Source organism: Drosophila mauritiana, chromosome X (assembly GCF_004382145.1).
Source record: "Drosophila mauritiana strain mau12 chromosome X, ASM438214v1, whole genome shotgun sequence".
NCBI classification, from domain to species: Eukaryota; Metazoa; Arthropoda; class Insecta; order Diptera; family Drosophilidae; genus Drosophila; species Drosophila mauritiana.
This window is the reverse complement of record NC_046672.1, coordinates 1,171,064-1,191,946: the sequence shown is the minus strand read 5'-3', so window position 1 is coordinate 1,191,946 and position 20,883 is coordinate 1,171,064. Positions and strand designations below refer to the sequence as shown.

Sequence of the window (20,883 nt, the reverse complement as noted above, 5' to 3'; positions counted from 1 at the left end):
AGTAGTCGCTAACCCACTCTACGTGGAGTCCGGAAAGCAGCAGGACAATCCGCCTCAATAGACTCTTGCAAGTCCAATGACTCGGCAGACTTTGCACTTTAAGGGGAATCTTTAGCACCTTTTAAATTAATCTTTAAGCAAACCTATTAACACTAGATTTGATTTGATGAATTCTTAAATTTCCCCCATTTGCTGTATTCTCACAGTGTTTACATTGCGGGCAGTCAGTGGTGGTCAGTGGTCGTGGCAGCTCTTCACTTGGTGGTTGGCTTCATGGTCACTGATTCAGTGCATAATAATTAACAAGGAGCCCAGACAAATGGAGAAAAGTGTTCGTTGATTTATGATGATTTTACCGAGAGAGCAGCAGCATTTGCCGTTGCCGAAAACCAACAGCGCTGATTTCAATTTCGATAAAGAGATCCGGACTTGGAGAACTGGGAGTACGCCTTGGCATAACTTGCCAATTGGCATTTCATTGATTTCCCTTACGTGCTGGCCGGGGATTTCTTTATTGCGAACTATGGCGCTGCCCCACAGGGCGTATGATTTATATTTTAATATTCTGCATGAGAAGCGAAAAACGAAACTGAAACTGAAACTGAAAATGAAACAATTGCCACACTTAACACTAACGATAATAGCCGTAATAATAAAAGCGAAACAACTTTGCAGCGGCTAAAGCAAAGCAAAACAAAGCTGGCAAAGCGTTTCGGCTCCTCCACATTTGTGCAGATCAACAACCTTGTCAGCAGTCGAGTGCGATTGCCATAGGTACATAGATATACATATAGCCATGGCTATCCATGCCCCGTTATGCGGCCAAAAACTGCAGAAACTACCAAATCCACTGCCAGCGGCCAGCTTGCAAAGAAACAGCTGTGGCAGCCGCACCAGATGAACAGTAGTCTCAGTTCCAATTGATTTGCCAAGGATTGGGTTTTTAATTCAATTTCATCCACTTCAATCAAAGATTTAACTGCGGCATCTAATGTCCCGTAAATGTATTTAAGTTCTAGACATCTTCATACTTCGATCAGCATTTATTTCTTTCTTTAACTTTTCCATTGCCTTTGCTGCACTGTGGTAGCTGCAACGCTTCGACAATGCTGAAAAATGTTATGTTTGTGGATCGGAGTTTTATATCTTTCATCTCCCACCTTGCCACACATTGTAAAGCTATTAGTTGTTTAAGGCCGGAGCTGGTGTTTTCTTTTAAGGTGATCGGTTAGATCTGAAAACTGACCTCTTCTGCGGCTACAAAACGCAACGTTCTGGCCAGAGAGATTACAAATGACCTTACACGGCAGCTAAAGTGACAGAAACCTGTTTAGGCTCGACTTAATCTACTGCACCAGTGATCTAATGTAATATGCTACGATTTGCCGCCCCAACAAATCCAGTACTTTCACGTGGCGGTCTCTTTCTTTTTGCCACATCCATCTTGCCACATGGATGTTTACGTAAAGATTCGAGATACTACTGCCAAACAATTAGCATAATCAGCTGCCGCAATGGCTGGTAAATTGTGCCAATTTCTATAATTTTGAAATGCGGCAGCGCCTGTCGACTACTTTCCACTCAAATTAAAAAGCGGTCGGCAGCTTCCGCACTCACTGGCAGATTCGCATTTCCATTCGCTACTCGTATTTGCATTTGCATTCCCACTGCCGTTCGCAGTGGAATGGATCCTCCTCCTCCCATCGGGATGGTGATCTCTACGCCCGGCCCAATTTCATTTCGCACGGGGAATTCAGAAGTGCGCCGTCGATCACATTGTTTTGTTTAAACCTCTGGGAAGTCTTCCAATTTGCTTTCAAAGTAAGGCCATTCAGGTAATCAGGGTCTCTTCCCTGTCCGGAATCTTATCAATCATCCAGTACTTCCATTCGCTTTGCACAAAAAGTGAAAAGCACCTGCTTAAAGATGTGAATAAACGATTGCTGTGCCCCAACAATGGATCCATAAAACGTCAGCTTCACCAGAAACCATTCCACAACAAGCAGATACAGTGTAGCACAGATCATATAAACTTATTTTGTGTATAATGATACTGTGCATTTGAGGTAAAGTCACACACCTAGAACTCTTGCCATGCCAACTACTTGAGAGCGAATAGTTAACTCTTTGGAAAGGCGAAGGCCCACATCCTCGCAAATTTTCTCCGGGATTTTCCCTGCATTTTCCAATTGCGTGCCTGCCATCAATTCGGTGTATTTAATTTATCAAAAGTTTGCTGTAACACTCGTGGCAAAATCGTTCAGCTCTTAGTACTTCGGTTACGCGGGATTTGATGATATTTTTATGGCTTTGCTGCGTGACTTCCGTGAATTGGCCAAATATTCGAATAAAATGGAAAGACTGAGTTATTTGGTTTTCAAATTAATTTCTTTTCGGTTTAATCATACAAAAATACATGTACATAATATAGGTAAATCAAGAAGCACATTAAGACTAAATATTGCACACATGATCAGCAGCACATTTTCTTGGTTAACAATATAAACAACATAAAAAAAACGTCGTACGAAATAATGAAAAGCGAATGTGTCCCGGCGGCACCTCTTCACTAAGAAAAGAAAACTATGCCTATCTTTAGGCGCCCTCTTTTCCGGCCAAAAGTATGCCTTGGCTGTGTAGCTTAGGGATTGCGGGTAGGTGTTGGATGAGATTTGGAGCTGGAGGATCACCCCGGGATCGTTCTGCTCCTCTAGCTTGGAATAAATACTAATGAGTGGATATCAGGCACAAGAAGCAACCACAAACTGTGTGTTAACAATACGAGTGAACGTGGGCATGGCACTCACTGGAATTTTACTGTCTTGCTGGACTTGATCCCCATATTCTTAATGTACGGATGTTTGAATTTGTTTTAAAGATGGCTTGTCTGGATATATACATAAAAAACGTGCGTAAGCGATTTAAAATATTCTAGAATTCTAAGGCATCCGAAATAACCTTTGATAAAATCGTTTGAAGATTGCCAAGTTCGAAAATTGGTTTAGTTCATCCAGGCAGAGACAGTGCGTTCTGTCAAATGAGTTTCCATGCCTTCGAACATCTGAAGATCTGAACATGTATCCAGACATCAGCCCTCGAGCAGCTGTGTCGTCTTGTATTCGACAGCCGAACCCATTTCAGCGCCCAGTTTCTCCCTCACATACTCCCTGATCTGTTGGAGTCCCTTGTCGCCCGAACTGGGCCCCACGTCCCCATCCGCGGGTTCAGGCTTGGCCGCCCTTTTGCCCTGGCGCATCTTGATCGCATGGGCGTGGTAGTTGAAGGGGCGTTCGCCCTCCGACTGCTGCTGGTGATCCTCGATGTTGGTGGACTGCTGTTGCTGTTGCTGCTGCTGCTGGTAGGGGTACGGATTGAAAATGACCTTGGTGTGGGTGGGTCGTGGGTTGTTTTCCGTTATGGGCAGGCTGTGGTCCGCTTCCGGTTCCTGTTCAGGACCACCTGAAGGACCCGTCGGTGGATCAGATTCTGGAACGTATATTGGCTGATGCTGCTGCTGCTGAAGATGATGATGGTGCTGCTGATGATGGTGCTGCTGTGGTTGCTGTGGCTCCGGTTCCGGTTCAGGTTGGGCCATTGCTATCAGATAGAGCTGAGGCTGCTGCTGCAAATGGGATTGCGGCTGTGCGTAGTAGAACTGTGTGGGCTGCTGGTAGTCCATGGGCGCGTAGTATTGTTGCGGCTCATATTGTTGCTGCTGCAGCTGTTGCTGGTGGCGACCCTTGTAGCTCTGGTAGACATCATCGATGGGTGCGTACTGGACGGGTGCCGGCGTGGGTGCCAGTTGGTGGGCGTAGCTCACTTCCTGGTGGTAGGTGGCCGGTTCTGGTGGTCCATATTGCTGCGAAGGTTCCACATGCTGATGCTGCTGTTGTTGTTGCTGCTGATCGGCCTCCTGGAGCAAGCTGAGGTACTGGGCCGCTCTGATCTCGAGATACTGCTGGAGAAGGGTCTGCAAATGGGCGGCGTACTTGGCGGGTCCAGGAATACGCAAGACAATGACAGGCTCCTGATATCCTCCGTGGCCACTGGAACCACCTGCACCACTGGGACTTTCCACTTCATCCTGGGGCAGATCAATCTGCGGCTGCTCGGGAGCAGTGTGCTGCGGTTGGGTTTCATAGCTGGTCTGGGGCTTAAGCTCGTATGAGTATGAAGGCTCAATGGTCACGCTGGTCACTTGCTCGTGATTGTGATGATGGTGCATTGCCGGCTGGTGTGGCTCCTCCTCCTCCTCCTCCGGATGTGGCTGTGGAAGGGCAAAGCCCGAGGGAATATCATGCTGTGAGTATGGATAGAACATGAACTTGGGCGGCGTGTAATCATAGCCAGGATGCGAGTAGCCGTATCTGTTTGAATATAGAAGTTAGATGGGTTAATATCTAGTCAGTCATAATGCTGTCATCCATGGTCTCACCCCAAATCCCCCTCGATGGTCCTCTTGCTGTTCTTGCCGCCGCTACTCGTGGAATTATCCCTCTCCACCTTGATCTTGATTTTGTCTCCGTGCAGCTTGAACTGCTTGTCCAGCTCCTTAATAAATTCCAGGTCATCCGCCGGCAGATTGCCAAATGTCTCGGTTAAGGCCGGTGCTTTCGTGGTGCTCTTGGTTGCCGATGTGCCGATCTTCACGCGTGGCTTACTGGGCTTCAAAGTGGTTGCTCTGCTGATGGAAATCGGAACTGTGGTCGGCGTTTTTGTTGGTCGCTTCTTCAGGGTGGTAACCTTTTTGGGAAATCCATTGCCTTTTGAGCCACTCGCCTCTGACTGGCTCAAGCTGCTGGCCAAGCACACTATAGCACTAAGAGTGCCCTGTGAAATATAGTAAAGGTAAAATGTTTATCAATTTAATAGGACACTTATAAATTAAACTTAAGTTAGGAGTTGAAGCTTCCGAGTTGAAACGAAAAGGATCAATCGATCAAATTTAGCTCTTCAAGAATTTGTAACTATTCAAAAATGTTCCAAAGCTGGAAAGGCATTAGATTCGTTGTCGGAATCAACTCAAATCAAATTGTGAAAATTGTTGGTTTTGTTTTGGCCCAATCTTGGTTCGGGCTCAAGGTAAGAGGCAAAGACAATAAAGGGTGACAAAGGGGGAGTTGGAGACAAAAGCTGCGGTCCATCTATCGCTCTCAATATCGATCGTTAAGCCAATCGATGCACAACACACGCTGAGAAGAGGTTTCACATTTGACATTTCATCATGCGAATTGGTGTTGTAATTGAATCTCGTTGTCTTTGAGTTCGTGTCTTGAGTCTTTTCATTTTAGCGCTTGTCCGCAGTTCGTGCCTTCAGTCATTTGATTCGCAAATGGTGGTAGATAACACTAATGGTTCGGTTTTCATCGATCAAATGATGATTATCTGGGTGACGATTATGGGTTACGGTCGCTAACTGTTACTGATACATGCGAATTATGGGTTATTAGCGCGAAAATGTTTTATTTAATCCAGTTTAGGCTAGGTACTTGTCATTACTGATCATTACTCTTCAATTTTATATTTCCGATTCAAATCGAATGAGCCCTGAAAGTAGCAACATAGTTTACTGACTTTGCATGCCATAATTGCAGCAAGCGCCTCTCCCATTTTTCCATGTGCAGCAATAATTTCGTACTTCGTTTGGTTAGTTAAGTTTTAATTGCACTTTGCGACTCGATTATCCAGTGAGTGAGTAAGTAAGTGATTGAGTGAGTGTGTGTGTTATGTTACCCGAAACTAGGACAGTGTGTCAAGTCATTTTAATAGTCGTTGTCGTCTCTTTACTGCTGGTTGCTTATGTAGCAGTTGTTATTTAGCCTAGCCGTTAAGCAGGAAGAGTTTTTTTTTGGCACACTCGCCTTGCCACAAGACAGCCGCAACAGCGAATAGCTGCGGATTTTTGTCAAATGCTAGCATGAGCTGTGGGACCCGAAGAGCAAACCGCTTTTATGTAACCTCCAGCGCTCATACAGAAGGAGCAGAGCAGCAACTAGTTAGATCTGTCTTCGCATTGATTTATCTTTACCAATTATTTTCTGTAATAATTTAATTTAATTGCATCAAGTCCCGAAGTCGCCTTGCCTTTCACTTGCCGCACAAAGAATCGAACCGAGTGGCCGGGTTGGTGGGCGATTTTGCGCCAGAGATGAGATTCCCATTCCCGCATTGCAAATTACGAGCTACAAACAACAGCAAGTCGGGGCAAACGATCGTCACGCAACGCGTGCAAATTAGTCGGACTTGGATTTTTGCCCAGTTTGTGTGCTGCGGTGTGTTGGTTATTGTTTCACTTTCGTTGTTGCATCACCCGCAGCAGCAGCAGCAGCCGCACACCAGCTGCTGCAACATCAAAGCCAAGCACAACAATAAAATGTAAATTAGACATCTACAGATTATCCTGCCAGTGGCTGAGTGGCGCCTTCTCCCCCATCGGATAGGGCGTAATAACTTTATGTAACCACACGAGTGGCGACTCCAGAAAACGAGTCTTTCCAGCACTGCAAAGGAAAAGACTACATCCAAAAATGTGGATAGACTAACAATATGTACGAATAATAATGAAATTCGTTTGAAATTCTTTGTTGACATAATTGAAAAGTGCCTCGACACTTAGGTACTTTAGTAAGTACTTTAGTTGTCACAAGACGATTTCTTTTTCATGTAATACAAATTGATTCAATGTGAAGACACTGTACCACCTACCACCTCCTAATTTCGTTCAGTGTGCACATTTGCGTAAACGGATCTCTGCTGGCCACTTGGGCAATCGCCTGAGTTGTGATTCTACCGTCTTAGCGTCCAATTAGTGGACGATTGACGCAACTCAACCCCACTACTCCTCCATCGTGCTGCTTGATAGATGGATCTGGACACGGACTGGCAAAGTGGGCAAGGGCAGGGTCAGATAGCCGAGAGGTCGAAGGGCAGGAGTCAGTGGAGCGAGTGAAGAGGTCAAGATTATCGAGATATGGTGTCTAGCGGGAGTTGGGAGTTCATTGCATCGTACACCTGGTCGAGTTGGTTGAACTGCAACCACTTTCTAAGCCGGCTTGGCCAGCACTGCACTGCATGAATGCAAATTAATTTGTCAGCCGACGACTAGTTTTTATCCCGCACAAATTGCACAATTCGATTGGTGGGTGGGTCTAGTTTCCGGGTTTTTCAAAGGAGATTGTATAATCTTACTCCTACTCTTACCAATATTAACGCTAATCTCATGGCGATTCCAGGTATCAATGCGCATGCACAGCGACTTTTTCACAAAATTCGATTTTGATTTTGACGTTATATGTTATATGTAATATTATATGCACTTTTCAATACATTTGTGTCTTCGAGAACCACAAAAACAAAAAATACCAAGGGTACACCGCCGGGCTGGTTGGTTTGGGTTATGTTGGTTATAGTGTCTATACGGATTTGGTTTTGATTTTCGTCTCAGATTCGTAGTCGGAATCGGAATCGGAGCGGTGCTAGCGTTCAAAAGTCGCGCCTCTTACTGCGGATGGCGCTGGCGATGCTCGCGGTTTTTATATCGCAAGCACAGCATAACAACTTGGTCTTCGGGTTGCATCAAGCTGGAATATCGGCTTCGGAGTTGGAGTTGAAGTTGAATTTTTGAAGCTGAAGCTAAAGCTGAAGCCAAAGCCAAAGGCGAAGGCGAAGGCGTATTGTGGACCGGGGATCGGGAAAAGAAGACCGAAGTTCACCACCAATGACACCGCACGTAGCTGTGTGTGACTGAAGGTGTAGGTTGCCTGGGATTGCCGCAACTGTAAACAAAGTGCTGGAGTACTTTAGATGCTGGTCAGATACAGAGAGATGAAATGCGGAGAAAATAAGTTACGGAATTGGGAAGATGTAGTTTGAGGCACTGGAATACTGGTAGGGTGGATGTTACAGATGATGTGCCCGTTTAAATATTCCTGCCCACTTTGTTCATTGAATAGTTTCCATTGCCATCTAGGCGTAGAGCTTCCCGTGCTGAGAATCATAGCTGATCGACCTTGATTCGCCATGGGAGAGCAATCTTTCACAAAGGGCCATATATGTATATATATACTCGTTTAGTAGCTAACCAGATATGGAGGGAACTGGGAAACCTTTCCAATTTCTTTGGGGACAAAACGGCGGCGCTTTTGTCTTGGCTTTTCCAGTTCAAGTTCAAAGCCATAAAAATATTGGCGTAACTTTGGCTTGTGACAAAGGCCTGGACTTAAAAGTCCGATTCCGGGGCCTTTCATTTCGAGTGAATACGTTTTGGGTTCATTATTATTATTATTATTTCTGTATTTCGCTGGCCCGCATAAAGCCACAAACCAATCGAAACAGAAACAGAAACTGAAATTTGCATGAAAACAATTGCAGAGCATCCCATCCAGATGGGGAAAAAAAAGAGAGTGCCGGAGGTCCGCGAGTAGTGGCACTTTAATTGGCGCATTAAGTTGTTTTCGCTTGGGTTTGGCCTGGGATTTGGAGTGGCTTTTGGCTTTTGGCTTTGCCCAGCGCCAAAGGAGAAATGGCATAACAAGAGTGGCGTTTGTGTTCGGATCGTCGCTGGTGGGATTTGGTAATCCATTTTGTCAAAAGACACAAGACACGACACTAAGCGGACCGAGATAACGATAAAAGGCCGCAGATAACTGAACACTGCAAGCTAAAACCCAAAAACATCATTCGCAATCACGAGGCGGCACTGTCGAAAGTGTTTTTGCCGCCTGGTGGTACCCTTGGGTTCGGAGTTTCGGGCGTTTCAGGGTCGTCGACAATCTCCGAAAGTGACATGATGAACTAACTCGTAGGACTTCCGCTGCGTTGAAGAAAGAATCGAAACATGTTTGTCCATTTAGCTTGAAATAGTTGATGTTCAATCGCATGGACTCTCCTCCTTTAGGGTATCGCCTTGTCGGCTAAGTTGTCGATTAAGTTTCCATTGATGGGCGCTCATCGATAAGGAGAATACGCAATTGAAATGCTGGTCAGCCCACCAGCCCGCCAGTTCGATGCTCTTTTGTGCTCGGGCACTCCGATCCACTCGATTCCGCCCAATTCCGATGCCAACAATGACCGAAGCGAATCGAAGCCGCGGCTAAGAAAACATTGCCAAACCAAGCGGCCGAACCTCAACCTTAGCTCGATTTCAACAATTCAACTAGCCATGGCTCATTGTTCAGAGGTGCAACAATGTCACTTAGTCAGCCGTCATAATGCGGCATTATGATTATTTATTGTGCCAGGCAAGTTCCATGATGATGAAGAGGCCTACGGATCGCATCGCACACAAAGCCAAGATCGAGAAGGCTGACCGTGGGCATCGTCCACAAAGCGCGACCCTTTCTTTATCAATTCGAATGCGTATTTACGATCGAGCCTACGATTTAGTTTGACTCGATCAACTGGAGCGTGATGTGACCCCACGAGAAGGTCACTGGCTTCGTCTCAATGCAGTTCTCATTATGTGACAGAAACATCGAGATTTCATATGCTATTTCTCTCAGTGTGATCTTCGTCATCACCGGAATGAACGGCAGCCAGGAAATACCCTTTAAAGCAGGGCAGGGCTGCCCGTCAGCGGCATCATCATCATTATCATCCTTATTTTCCGTCTGTCGTCTGCATATTTAATGGGTGACAAACAATGCAGCGATTTTGTGCTTCATTAACAGCCATGAGATGGCCAAAAGAAGCGCAACACAGCGAAACAAAACGAAACGAAACTAAAAAAAAAGGCAACACAAACAACTGCCACAACTCGAAAATCGCAAGTTGCAACTGCAGCATCTTCGCTTCCTACTTGCATAAATCTCCACCTGTCCGTCTTTCAGTCTCGTGTCTTCTGTCTGCTGTCTCGTGGATTTCGAAGCCGCATCTCTGCATCTCCGCATCTCAGCATCTCTGCACACTGCCACACAAATCATAATTTTGTGGCCACTCCGAGTGGCATCGCACCGTAATTGTTTGTTATTGCTGGCTGTTTGGTTTATGGCCGCGATTACGTGAGCAAAACCTCTGGGGGAGAGTCCAAGGAATCGAATCGGTGGCTTTGGGGCTCAACTGGCTCATTGACAAAGTCACATATTGCACATTTGATGCGATTGGCTTCGCTTTTGGCCCGCGATGGCCCGGCCTGGCCTGGCTTAAATGGCGAGCTGAAGAGTTCCAGAGCTGGGGATGCGGCTTGTTGCCCATGTGTATGCTGTTATGTGATCAGCGATCAACTGATGACTTTAGGAGAAAACTAATTTCATCACGAGACTCACCTCTGAGGGTAATCGGTTCTATATGCATAAACGTTCGAACCCGTAAAGAAACCAAAAGGCCCCATCATAAGGTTTACCCTGGCAAACAAAATACCAACTTATTTCTGCAGCAATAAATATTCGTATTTGTAGGTAAATTAAGAAACAAAAAATTAAATCGTACGCTAAGCCCGAACTCGAACTCTATGGTTCGGGTAAGGTTTCCTTGAATTTGCCGGGCTGTCTCAGCGATTTTTTCACGATTCTCGACCGGTCCTCCTGGGAATCTCGCTTGTAGAGCCTCAAGTGCGCCGGAGCGGGATATGCGAGCGTTTGGCGTGCGATGGGAGTGAATCCTTGCTGCGGCTGGTGCTGTCTAATCAGGCGCAGTACCTCCCAGCTGGGAATGTACGAGTCGATCAGTGATTTCGAGGAGCGTCCAGCGAACAAATCGGGCGTGGGATCCGGCTGCGATGGCCGGAATGGCCTACTCCGCTCCGAACCCGGTCTCCGAGTGGTGAAGCTCACAAAGCTGGGGGGATACGGTAGCGGAACCCGTGGCCCATTCGCGTAGTGCCGCTGGGGGGGCTGAGCGGGAGCGTAGGCGAACTGCTTGGACTGCTGGACCAGCAGGGGCTGAACCGGCAGCTTGTGGCTGGCAGCTCGGTTGCCCTGGCCGGTAAATCCGTATATGAACGGCGCTCGGACGTGGGGTGTCGGAAGGGGGCGTGGCACTGGAAGGGGCAGGGCATTACTGGTTACATATGGAATGGGGCGCAACCCCAGTTCCAAGTCGTAGGGAACTATGGGTTTGGCAAATCGAGTGGCAGAGGAGGCCACTGTCGTCGTCGCTGCCGAGGGCGTGGGAGTGGGCGTGGCAGCTGTGGGACCACTGGAAGAAACGAAGAGAAGCTGATTAGCGAACGGATTAAGTCCTTTAAATTACAGCAATCGTTTGCTTCATTTGTCGGAAGCTAATGCGGCTGTAAGTGAAATGCTGCCATTTCAACACTTTTAGCCACTAACTAACTAATTTGGCCATCCGAAGTTGGCTGAGAGCGATCATTGGGCCCAAAATAACGGCTCCTTTCCGTCGCCATTACGATTAGCATTTCTATTGCCAATTTGCAATCTTCTCAAGCGGCAATTTACGTGTCAATCAAGAGCCCGATTGAGGTCTAGTTGCCTCAATCAGTTGGCCATTAAAGGGGCAACCATCCTGATCAACGGTCGGGAGTTAAGTGAACATTGTTATTAGCTGCATTCTACGGCTTTTATTTATGAATATTACTTTGAAGACACGTCTCAATTCTTGAGCGTAGATTGCCGATGTTTACGAAATAAATTCTCGTACTATTCATTGCAATTGGAAAATTCAAATTTACAGCACTCCAAGGTTAACTAAATGTTTCTCTCCGCATCTTTCTTAAATGTGTTTTTCTCTTGTAATAATCGTTTGCTATTTATCCGATTCTGTCTTATGCTATTTATGTTTCGTAACAATTTCCAATCCCTAATTTGAACTTGAAAGCTTTGAGCTTTTCGCTTGGGAACCCCTTTTGGTCTCAGCTAAAACTTGGGCTTTTCCTTACCCAGTTTTAGGCCCAAAAAAGTTGTTTAAGCTTGGAAAGCTCGCTTGTAGCCAATACTCACACATAGAGCACACCTGGCAGGTGGACAGGAAAGGCGTAGCCCGAACTCAGCTGCTGATGCTGCTGCTGCAGCTGACGCAGCTCCTCCAGTCGCCGATTACGCTCGAGATCCCGCTCGCGCTCCCGATCCCGTTGGGCAGCCTCCTGAATGTAGCTGGGCGGCAGACTGGCGGCCACATCCGGGTGCCATTCGTAGTGATTGGGCAAGAGTGGCGGCCGATTGAGGTCCAACTGCTGCAGGTGGTCCCGTTCCAAGTCGTCTAGGCGGAGTGGCAGTGGCGAAGTGTCGTCGTCGTAGCCTGAAGGTGGCAGGATGCCGTGGACATCGTTAATCAAAACGAGGAATAGAAGAATCAGGTGGTGCAACACCTGCTGAAAGTAGGAGAAATACAAGAGGGGCAAACATTAGAAGGGCCCATATCAACAACATTATATCACAATCAATTATCAGCAAGTGTATTCGTGTGTCTTTTGCAATTTTGACTTCGGTGAAAGGTTTAGTTTTGGCGCCTTTCTCTAAACTGCGAACGGACGGGCACGCCCACCAGCGCCTATTGATGCGTTTAATTGCGTTCGACCACTTTTAATTTAGCTCGAAATTGCAAAAGGGCGGGTAGGGGATTTCCCAGTGCTTTTCTTTGTTTCTCGCAGCCTTGTTCGCATTCAAGAGGAACGGTCGGTCGGCCGATCAGCGGAATGTGGTCCGAGACAAATCGCGGTGTGAAATCTGGGCAGGCCAAGCCCCAGCGGTGGGTGTAACATCCCCTTTAGCCAATGTAGCCACTGTAGCCACTTCTTCACTTCGATTTGCACCTGCTGGCGAAGGCCGCACCACTGATAAGCCACTTGCAGAGCGGCCTTTCTAAACCGAAATCTGTAAATCGAAACTGCAAGCTCTGACCAAGCAACTTACGACCATTTGTCACGCGATGAAGAAGCATTCCAGTTGATGTGGAAATACTTGCCGCTAAATGCTGCGCACTCTGCAAAACTAGTCGTAGTCACTAAGTCACATGCGTGGCCCAGTTTTAGCGGTCTTTGAAATTATTTTGGGTATTTTGGCGACCCCGGGTCCGGCTAATGATCCCAACCAGGTCAGATGACATAAGACGCGAGATGCAAATGCAGCTTGATTGATGGCCTCAAGAAGCTAATGAAGTGCGCATCGTTAACACGCGTAATTTGCGCCCATCTTCCATGGAAACATGGACAAAAAACGACCACACATAGTGTAAACAGGGGTGCAGAAAAAATCAAAGGAAAAATAAAATGAAAAAACCGAGCTGACGAGCATACGAAAAACTTAAGACACAAACTAGGCACAGGGCCAGCGAATGAATAAACTTCGATTAGGTCGGCTGATTGTTGCTTGCAGTTCAAGTCTATCGGGGGAAGGGCAATGTCAAATGTTTCAATAGCTAAAGAAGCTTAGACTTTTGTTCGCTTCAAATCCTGCTTCAATGCCCTTTCAACTTAGTTTTCTCAATGCAAATGAACTTGACTCTCCCCTTTTTATGTACATATCTATTAATATGTCGCTTTTTATCCGGCCGACTACCTCACCCAACTTTCCACTCTTTTGTCCGACCTAATAATAATACCCTGGTGACATATCATACCATTAATCAATTCGCGGACCATGAAATTGTCTCAGCTGGGCTCATTAGAGATATTTTGTTTTCGAACAACTCAATCAACCGTTCTCCCTTTTTCGCTGTCTAAATATGAACTCGAGTAAAAGTGGACGTATATACATTTTTGCGTTTCCTTCTCACCACTGCTAATCTATTTTTCTGGCACTATGTGGTTAGTTTTCCTAATAGTTAATCCTCTCTGCAGCTAATATTTGATATTTGCTAGCTGCCTATAAATCATATTCTGTATACAATTCGCACAATAGAAATGTTCCTATCTTCTTTATGTTAAGGTACTATTGGCTCTGACCGTACTATGAATGTATGAATCTGCACGCTACTGATGTATCTTTTTGAGATACTATTCCTTTCGAGTCGGCCGAAAACGCACCATGATTACAGAATTCCGTTTATGGTCTCCTCCGATAATAACTTGTGGCAATGTTGATGATGGGGCTGCTTGACCGCCTTGATCCGGCTAAATGACGATGATCACTCCTTGGAGGGAACCAGCACAGACAACATTCACCAGTTCGCACGTAACACACTCAGGTGCACCAAAAAAAAAAAACAAAGTTAGCACTAAACTAAACTCGAGCCATGTCCAACAGTCAAAACTGAAAATGAAGTCGACAAATGGGAAGTGAAACCAAAACTAAAACCGAACCGAGCGGGAGACGAGCGCTGAGGCGACTGCAATGGCGCGAAGCTCTGACACGGCGTTTTATAGTAGTGGCGTCTAATTCTCTCTGGTCTCGGGCCTCGGATCTTGAAACTCAAAACTCCAAACCGAATCTCGAGTATCGGAACCAAATGGGCCGCATTTGTTGGCCAGCTAGAGATGCAGATGAGCGAAGGATGGAAAGATGAATAGATTGGATGGGGAGCACAAAGGCGGATTGGATCCGTTTAGAGCTGCGGCAATTAATTGAAAAGGAAAGTAAATAGCTGCAAGCTCGGCAACTCAAATTGAAATCATTTCAAACTCAATCAGCGGCAACAAAGCGAGCACCGCCCAGCAACAACAAAGGCTAATTTACGCGTTTTAAAGTGTTATAACAACGTCGGACAAGTGAAGCGCGCACCCCTTCGAAACAGCTATACAGCTATGTAAGTCATCTACATACATCTGGAGGAAAATACGACCATTAATCGAGTTCGAGCCGCGGACTCAAACTCAAAGTCAGACCATCGATAACCGCTCATTTCCGCAGCCAAAACTTTGTGGCAAGTGGCCATCCGACCCATCCAAATCCAAATCCCATTACAAGGGATTCACCGCCACGGGGCGTCCTCCACATTATCGAGAGCATATCATCTCGTCATCGTCGATGCATCGACGACATGTGGAATGGTCGGTGATTGAAAGTGAATTGTGGCACTCAGTGCGCAGTGGAATGCCTCTCAAATTGCGTTTAGTACCCTAACTGAAAAGGGTCGTCCGATGAGTATAACGCGTTTTAGGAATAACCGATAGAATTCCTCGCGATCTATCAAAGTCGATCTATTCTATTCAGTCGAATGGTTTGCATGGTTCAAATTCTTCTGAATACTTTATTTCTATTTAATTTGTTATCGTAGAAGCGTTACATAGAAATCTCGCAAACCAGAAGTGTATGCCATTGTCGATGTTTCGCCGGGGGCAGGCCTTTGGTCATTTGCTCCACTTAATGCGGCAAGTGAAAGATGCTTTGGCCTGAGCGCCCCTTTACTTACTCCGCGACTGAGAATAGAGGCAATGATGGCCCAATTTCGATTTGAGCCAGTTAATTCCAAATAAATTTGTCAAATTGTGACAATTAGGAGTAGACAGACGAAATGGCTGGCAGCACTGACGCAACTCCAAGGTTTTGTGGCACGGCACACACGCTCCAACCAAACCATACTAGCCGTCTCTGTTCCGGTCGGGCGCGAAATAGTCTGTTTTGGTCACTTTCACGCAAATGGAAGAGAAACAAAAACAATGGCCTGCATTCTGCACAAGACCAAGACGACCTTCCAGCCTAAAAGGTGGAGGAGCACTCCTGCATTCGAGGCGTGTGTTGTTTGCTCACTGTCCCCTGTTTGGCGCTGTGCAAATAAACAGTCTAGATACGGTAACGTCTGGATTTCATTTGGGTTTATTTGGGTTTCGTTAGGTTGGTTGGTTGGGTCATCTTAGCACGGCGGTGTTTGGGTTGGTGTGAAAACGAAACGAAAGGTGGAAGCCCGCTGAAGAACGACACCAGTGACTCAGATATGGTAAAAGGGAGTTATGTAAATTGAATGGAAAGCAAACAGTTTTGCCATATGTGCTATATACTGCCCAAGCTTTTCCCATTATATTAATCGCGGCTCTTGAATTATGGGAAAACTAATTTCTATAGTCACAAGATGGTAGGGTGGGTTATACTCGTATCGTATTGTGTAACATTTCAAGGTGGAAGGGCTTAGATTGAATTGAGTAGGATCTAGACTTGCATAAAATAATCACAGGCTCACTCTACATATATACATATAAGGCTTTATTCTGGAAGAGACAAAGAGGCTCAAACGTTGCGAAACTTTGGCGGTAGCTTACATCCTAAGACCTGGTCCTCAGGTACACATGTGGACCATTGGCGGAGGCGTCATGGCCTCCCGGCAGTCCCATCGAGGCGGCTGGCAAGTACTCGTTGAGATTAAGCGAGAACGAGGGCGGGAAGTGTTTGTCCTTGGCCTCGCGATTGATCCGATAGGTATTGCGGAAGGCGGCGGCCGGATTGATGGACCCACTGGCGTAACCCTGGAGAGCTGCGTAATTGGGCGGTAGAGCACTCAAAACAGTGGCCGTTCGTCCTCCGAAGTCAGGCTGTGCGCCGGCGGAGATTGCTGGTGGAGATCCGGCGGCCGCTGCGGCAGCCGAGAGGTACGGCGAGATGGGCACTATGATCGGTCGGGTGGGAATCAGCTGAAGGTACTGAACCGAGTTTCCGGATCCATCCTGGATTGTCTGGGCCGGAAGATACTGCATGAGCATGGGAGTCGATGGTAAACTGGCCACACTTGGTGTTCCCGCCGTTTGCATGGGCGTGAAGTTGGTCTCCATCTCGGGCATCTTGTACGAGGGCTTGAATGCCGGATCCGTCTGTGATAGAATCTGGCCTTGAAGCTGATTTTGGGTTTGAGCCTGGTTCTGGGCCATGTCGTAACCACTGGCGTAGGCACTCAGCGAGTTCAGGTGGGCCTCCTGTTGTTGCTGCTGCTGCTGCTGCTGTTGCACCTGTGCCAGGCTATTCGGCGACTTGGAACCCTTACTAGCTATCTCCGGACTCGAAACGGGGGAACCCTGAAGTAAGGGCATCACCAGGAGCTGCAGCAGGAACAGGTGGCAATGGATGTGAATGTGTCGGTGGCACAGCATCTACACGTAGCGAGGAGAAAAGTTAAGGGGTCGTGTTCATGAAATATATTTGCGATAACTTATTTTACTTGTTAACCCAAAGGATATTATAAAATAACATTTTACTGCTTATACCCAAAACTGATTTTAAGGACGGCAAGTGCATCCGAAATAGAAACATTTTATCGTAAGCCGCACTTGTAACTGAACTATATCTGCTTAGCAGTTTAGTTAATTCTGCAACACGAAGGACAAATTTTTCTTGGAGCACCTTTCGATTTTATTATAAGCACAGAAAAAAAAGGTATGCGTATTTCACCTCGCTGAATTTTTCCTGCGATTTGAGTTTGAATGCTGCCTGGGAGCGTGGAAAACACTTGCACTTCTCCTGGCGAGCGACGCGCTTTGATTAACACGGCTGCATTGCCAGCCAGGCTTTTATATCGCTCGACGACCCGACCAATTTCCCGCAATTGGCAACAGGCTGCGGCTGCGACTGCAGTTTTAGCCAGTGCGAAACACGGCAGCGCCAGCAAGCAACGGCATTTGGCTGGCACTGCCTTGGAAGCATTTCAGCGGCATTGTTGCGTGTGCCAGGCTCTTGCATGTTGCAAGTTGCTAGTTGCCGTCGTGGTGTCCATCGCTTTTGGCTACGTTTCAAGTTCAAGTTTACAGCCATCGATCGCGCATCAGAGTAATGGTTTCGTTTTCGCTTTCGATCGACTTGCTTTGCTTCACTTTGAGCCGCTGCGTTCCGTCTTCCGAATCCGAAACCGAATCGGTTGTTTGGGGGCGTGTCGCTTTTGGATCTCAGATCGGTCCTCTTCCGCATTGCACATGGGCATGGCTACGGCTAACGGGTTTGCAAATCTTTTTCGAGGGGATGACAGCCCCCAGTGGTTGGTAGTTTGGCCGGTAGTTGCCCGCTTGAAATTATCTTCATGGATTCCGCCAGAAAGTGGGCTTGCGATTTAATAAATGTGCCATTTTTGGGGTTTATTATTTTCTTAAAGAAGCTGAAGGAAACTACGCTTTGAATCGAAATTTACTATTATGGTTATTCAAAATTCGATTTGTGAAGCAGCCCATTGTGTCCCACTGTGCCCATTAAAACGCTTTTAGTATAATTTGAACCATAAATTTAGCTATTGACTGAGGTAGAGTGATATGGCTGTGGAAGTGGAATGGTCACCCCTCCGTCTCAGGTGGCAAAGCTCTGTGCGCTTCCCTGGGATTGGGTCGGCATTGGAGTGCCGGGCTCGAGGCTTCCGAAGATCAGCGCGGAGCAGCGGCGATGAAGGGTGCGACGCCAGTCGAGCATCCCGCAGCGGAGCTTCTGGGGCAACGCGGTGGCCCATAGGGAAAGCCACAAAAGACAGCCGCCGATCAGGCCGGTAGTCAGGCCCAAAGTCCAGTACTCGCAAGCCAGGAAGGTTTGCTCCTCGACGGCCAAGGCCTGGAGTATGCCCACAATGGCGCACTGGCAGAGGGACTCTATGCGATGCCACAGTTTGCTAAGCGTCAGATCCAGCACCAAACAGCAGACGCCTGTCTCGAGTAAGAGCGATGCCCAGGAGGACTCATTGCCGCGAAGGTTTCGATTCCCATTCCTGAATCGCTGATCGGCGGGCAGGGCACTTGGAAACATTCTCACGCCGTGAAGAAGAGTCACCACGCAGGCGGAGAAGAGCCAGGCGCCCAAGAGAGGAGCAGCGGAGCCGGGAGATTCGCGAAAGTAGTAGTAGTACGAGATGCCCAGCACCGAGTGAAGCAACACAGCCATGATCAAAGCCATGAGTCGAGCCATCTCCAGACGTCCTCCTAAGTACACACTTCCAGTTTTACGGGAGTAAGTTCGGGCCAGGAAGCCGTCAACTGAATTATTCGACTGACTTTTAAAGCAGTAGTCACTACTTGTTCAACCCCGAACACAAGTGATACAAAAAGCAAGTTGTAAACTCTGTTAGAGCTGTTAAAGGCAATATTTAATATATTCAATGTTATCTTTCCAAAGCATAGTTTATGAGTTATGATTGATAAAGCATTCTTGCGGGGCAGAATACCCCATCGGTAATGGCATCGGTTTCCTCTTTGTGTAATCACAGTCACTGTCCGCGTCACAGTTGAAGTCACAGACACCGCCAATGGCAATTATCACCACAAGTCAAACAGGCTTAGATGTCAAGGCCTTGTTTTCCTCATTTCCAGTGGGCTCATTACGTGAGGCAAGTGGAAATGGGAAATGCGCTCGATAGTCGTCAGCTTACTTTCATTTTTCTTCGGCCAAAGCTCTGCGGCTCCAACTTTTGGACTTTAAAGCTTCAGCATGATCATGGAGAAACTAATAGATAAGCTTTTCCAGATCTGTTCAAGTAATATGTACGTTGGTAAACCAAGATGACATATTAAATGATGATGAAGTTGGTTGGCATGGAATAAAATCTCTTAGTTACGCAAGCAATCGATTTATTAAAGCTTTAACAACTATTAAGCTGTTTCGGACCAAAGGTTCAGCTGAAGCGTAAATGCCTTCATGGTACCATACTGCAGCATACTGCGTGGGCATGCTGAGCTGCCACACTGAGCTGCAAATAGTCTTATAAAGCCGTGGATGCACTTGCTCCGCACTGTTCTCTGCCGACATGACGTCCCAATCCTGTTGATGCTGCTCCGCTTGCTCTGTCAGCAAGTCATAAATCTTCGGCTTCAACTGAACTTGATACATCAAAATGTTGGTCAAATTAAATTTCTTGCGCCTCGTCCTTTCCCGCACTACCCCGCCCCAACCCCGCCTGCTGCTCCTTGGTTCTCCCAGGGATTTCACTAGGAGCAGCTGCCAAGTAATTCGTCAAGCTGCTTTGTCCTCCTCCAGCGGCTGTGCTTCTTATCTCATCTCTGGGTGAGCATTGTTGCTCCGCTCCTCTGTGCTGTGCTGTACTGTTCAACTGTCTGACTCCACCACCTACCAACCTACCAACCTACCCACCCACCTACCGACCAACCACCCCCATCCCTGTATCCCTGTATCGCCCCGTTTTGGCTGGCTTTCATGTCAACTGCATTTTTCTTTTGCTGTGTTGCTTGTTGTGTGCTGTGCGCTTTTTCACTGCTTTAAACCACTTAATGGGTTTTTTTATGTGGACCTGGCTTAGATGAAAAAGCGCAAGGAGTGGGAGGCGGCCTGGCGGTGCCTCGGGGCTATTCATGCTGCAGCTTTCTTGTAGCTTCATTCACAAAGACTTGCAATTCATCAAATCTCGTTAGCCTCGGCTTTTATAGAAAATCTGCAGCTGCTTTTGCTTTTGCTTCTGCTTTTCTTTTCGGGGTTTCGGGGAGCTGTGCTCCTCTCATTCATCTGCCACGCCCACGGACACGGAGTGGGCGGGGCCGAAGCTTCAGCACCGATTCGAATCCCCGTCCGCATTCGCTTTACCATTTCCAAACGGCATCCTATCCTATGGGATCCTCTGTCATTATTGACTGGCAACGACTTTAAGGCAACTTTTGTTCCGCTCCCATGCGCTTAACTTTAAGGGCTTTACCTTCTCCACCTGAGCTGAGCTCAGATCCATGGTTCTTCCTTTGAGCTAATGAAAAGTGTGTGTCTCCCAATATGGAGTGGAATCCTTGCAGCTGCAGCTTGCATCATCAGGCCCTCCCAGCGAGCAGCTCGTCTAAATGAAAGTAAACCAAAGCTCTGCCAAGGAACAACAATAAACGAGTTGGCCAATGCATTTTTAATGCAACCAACCAACCACCCAACCACCTGTATAAATCCGTGAGGGAGGAATGGGGATGCTCTCGAGGTTCTCTAGGTAGCCTCAAAAATGTTTCCAGCATTGGGGCACATGTGACCACCACTTTGCGATTAAAGAACCCTTTTGTGCTCCCTTCACAACTATTTTCTGGGATCAGCACTATGATTCGCCAACACTGAGAGGTTGAACATGTGGGTAAATAGAAATTTCTAAATACAAAGAAAATCAGTTATTCAA

General features: G+C 46.9%; 6 protein-coding genes across 7 annotated transcripts in view; 2 read left to right on the top strand and 4 right to left on the bottom strand.

Annotated features, from left to right (window-relative positions):
- Positions 1–20,883, top strand: part of LOC117146465 — a 138,914-nt gene that overhangs the window by 10,067 nt on the left and 107,964 nt on the right. The gene's annotated exons all lie outside the window — the stretch shown is intronic.
- The window catches only part of LOC117146471, a 51,744-nt gene that overhangs the window by 10,067 nt on the left and 20,794 nt on the right, over positions 1–20,883 (top strand). The gene's annotated exons all lie outside the window — the stretch shown is intronic.
- Positions 2,370–7,496, bottom strand: LOC117146466 (putative mediator of RNA polymerase II transcription subunit 26). Its single transcript, XM_033312702.1, has 3 exons — positions 7,201–7,496; positions 4,436–4,830; positions 2,370–4,367 (listed from the first exon to the last, which is right to left on the bottom strand). Exons 1-3 carry the CDS (start codon positions 7,219–7,221, stop codon positions 3,089–3,091), a joined length of 1,695 nt encoding a protein of 564 aa, XP_033168593.1. The 5' UTR covers positions 7,222–7,496; the 3' UTR covers positions 2,370–3,088.
- LOC117146475 lies at positions 10,364–14,217 on the bottom strand. 2 transcript variants are annotated; one of them, XM_033312714.1, is made up of 3 exons: positions 13,919–14,217; positions 11,895–12,265; positions 10,364–11,133 (listed from the first exon to the last, which is right to left on the bottom strand). In XM_033312714.1, exons 1-3 carry the CDS (start codon positions 13,919–13,921, stop codon positions 10,446–10,448), a joined length of 1,062 nt encoding a protein of 353 aa, XP_033168605.1. In that variant the 5' UTR covers positions 13,922–14,217; the 3' UTR covers positions 10,364–10,445. The 2 variants fall into 2 exon arrangements, with proteins under 2 accessions (XP_033168605.1, XP_033168606.1); XM_033312715.1 differs by having other exon boundaries at positions 11,895–12,262; positions 13,919–14,216.
- On the bottom strand, positions 16,009–17,313 carry LOC117146479 (mediator of RNA polymerase II transcription subunit 15). The gene is made up of 2 exons (XM_033312718.1): positions 17,208–17,313; positions 16,009–16,909 (listed from the first exon to the last, which is right to left on the bottom strand). Exon 2 carries the CDS (start codon positions 16,907–16,909, stop codon positions 16,091–16,093), a length of 819 nt encoding a protein of 272 aa, XP_033168609.1. The 5' UTR covers positions 17,208–17,313; the 3' UTR covers positions 16,009–16,090.
- Positions 18,017–18,762, bottom strand: LOC117146483. Its single transcript, XM_033312723.1, has one exon. The coding sequence runs from the start codon at positions 18,693–18,695 to the stop codon at positions 18,090–18,092; it is 606 nt and encodes a 201-aa protein (XP_033168614.1). The 5' UTR covers positions 18,696–18,762; the 3' UTR covers positions 18,017–18,089.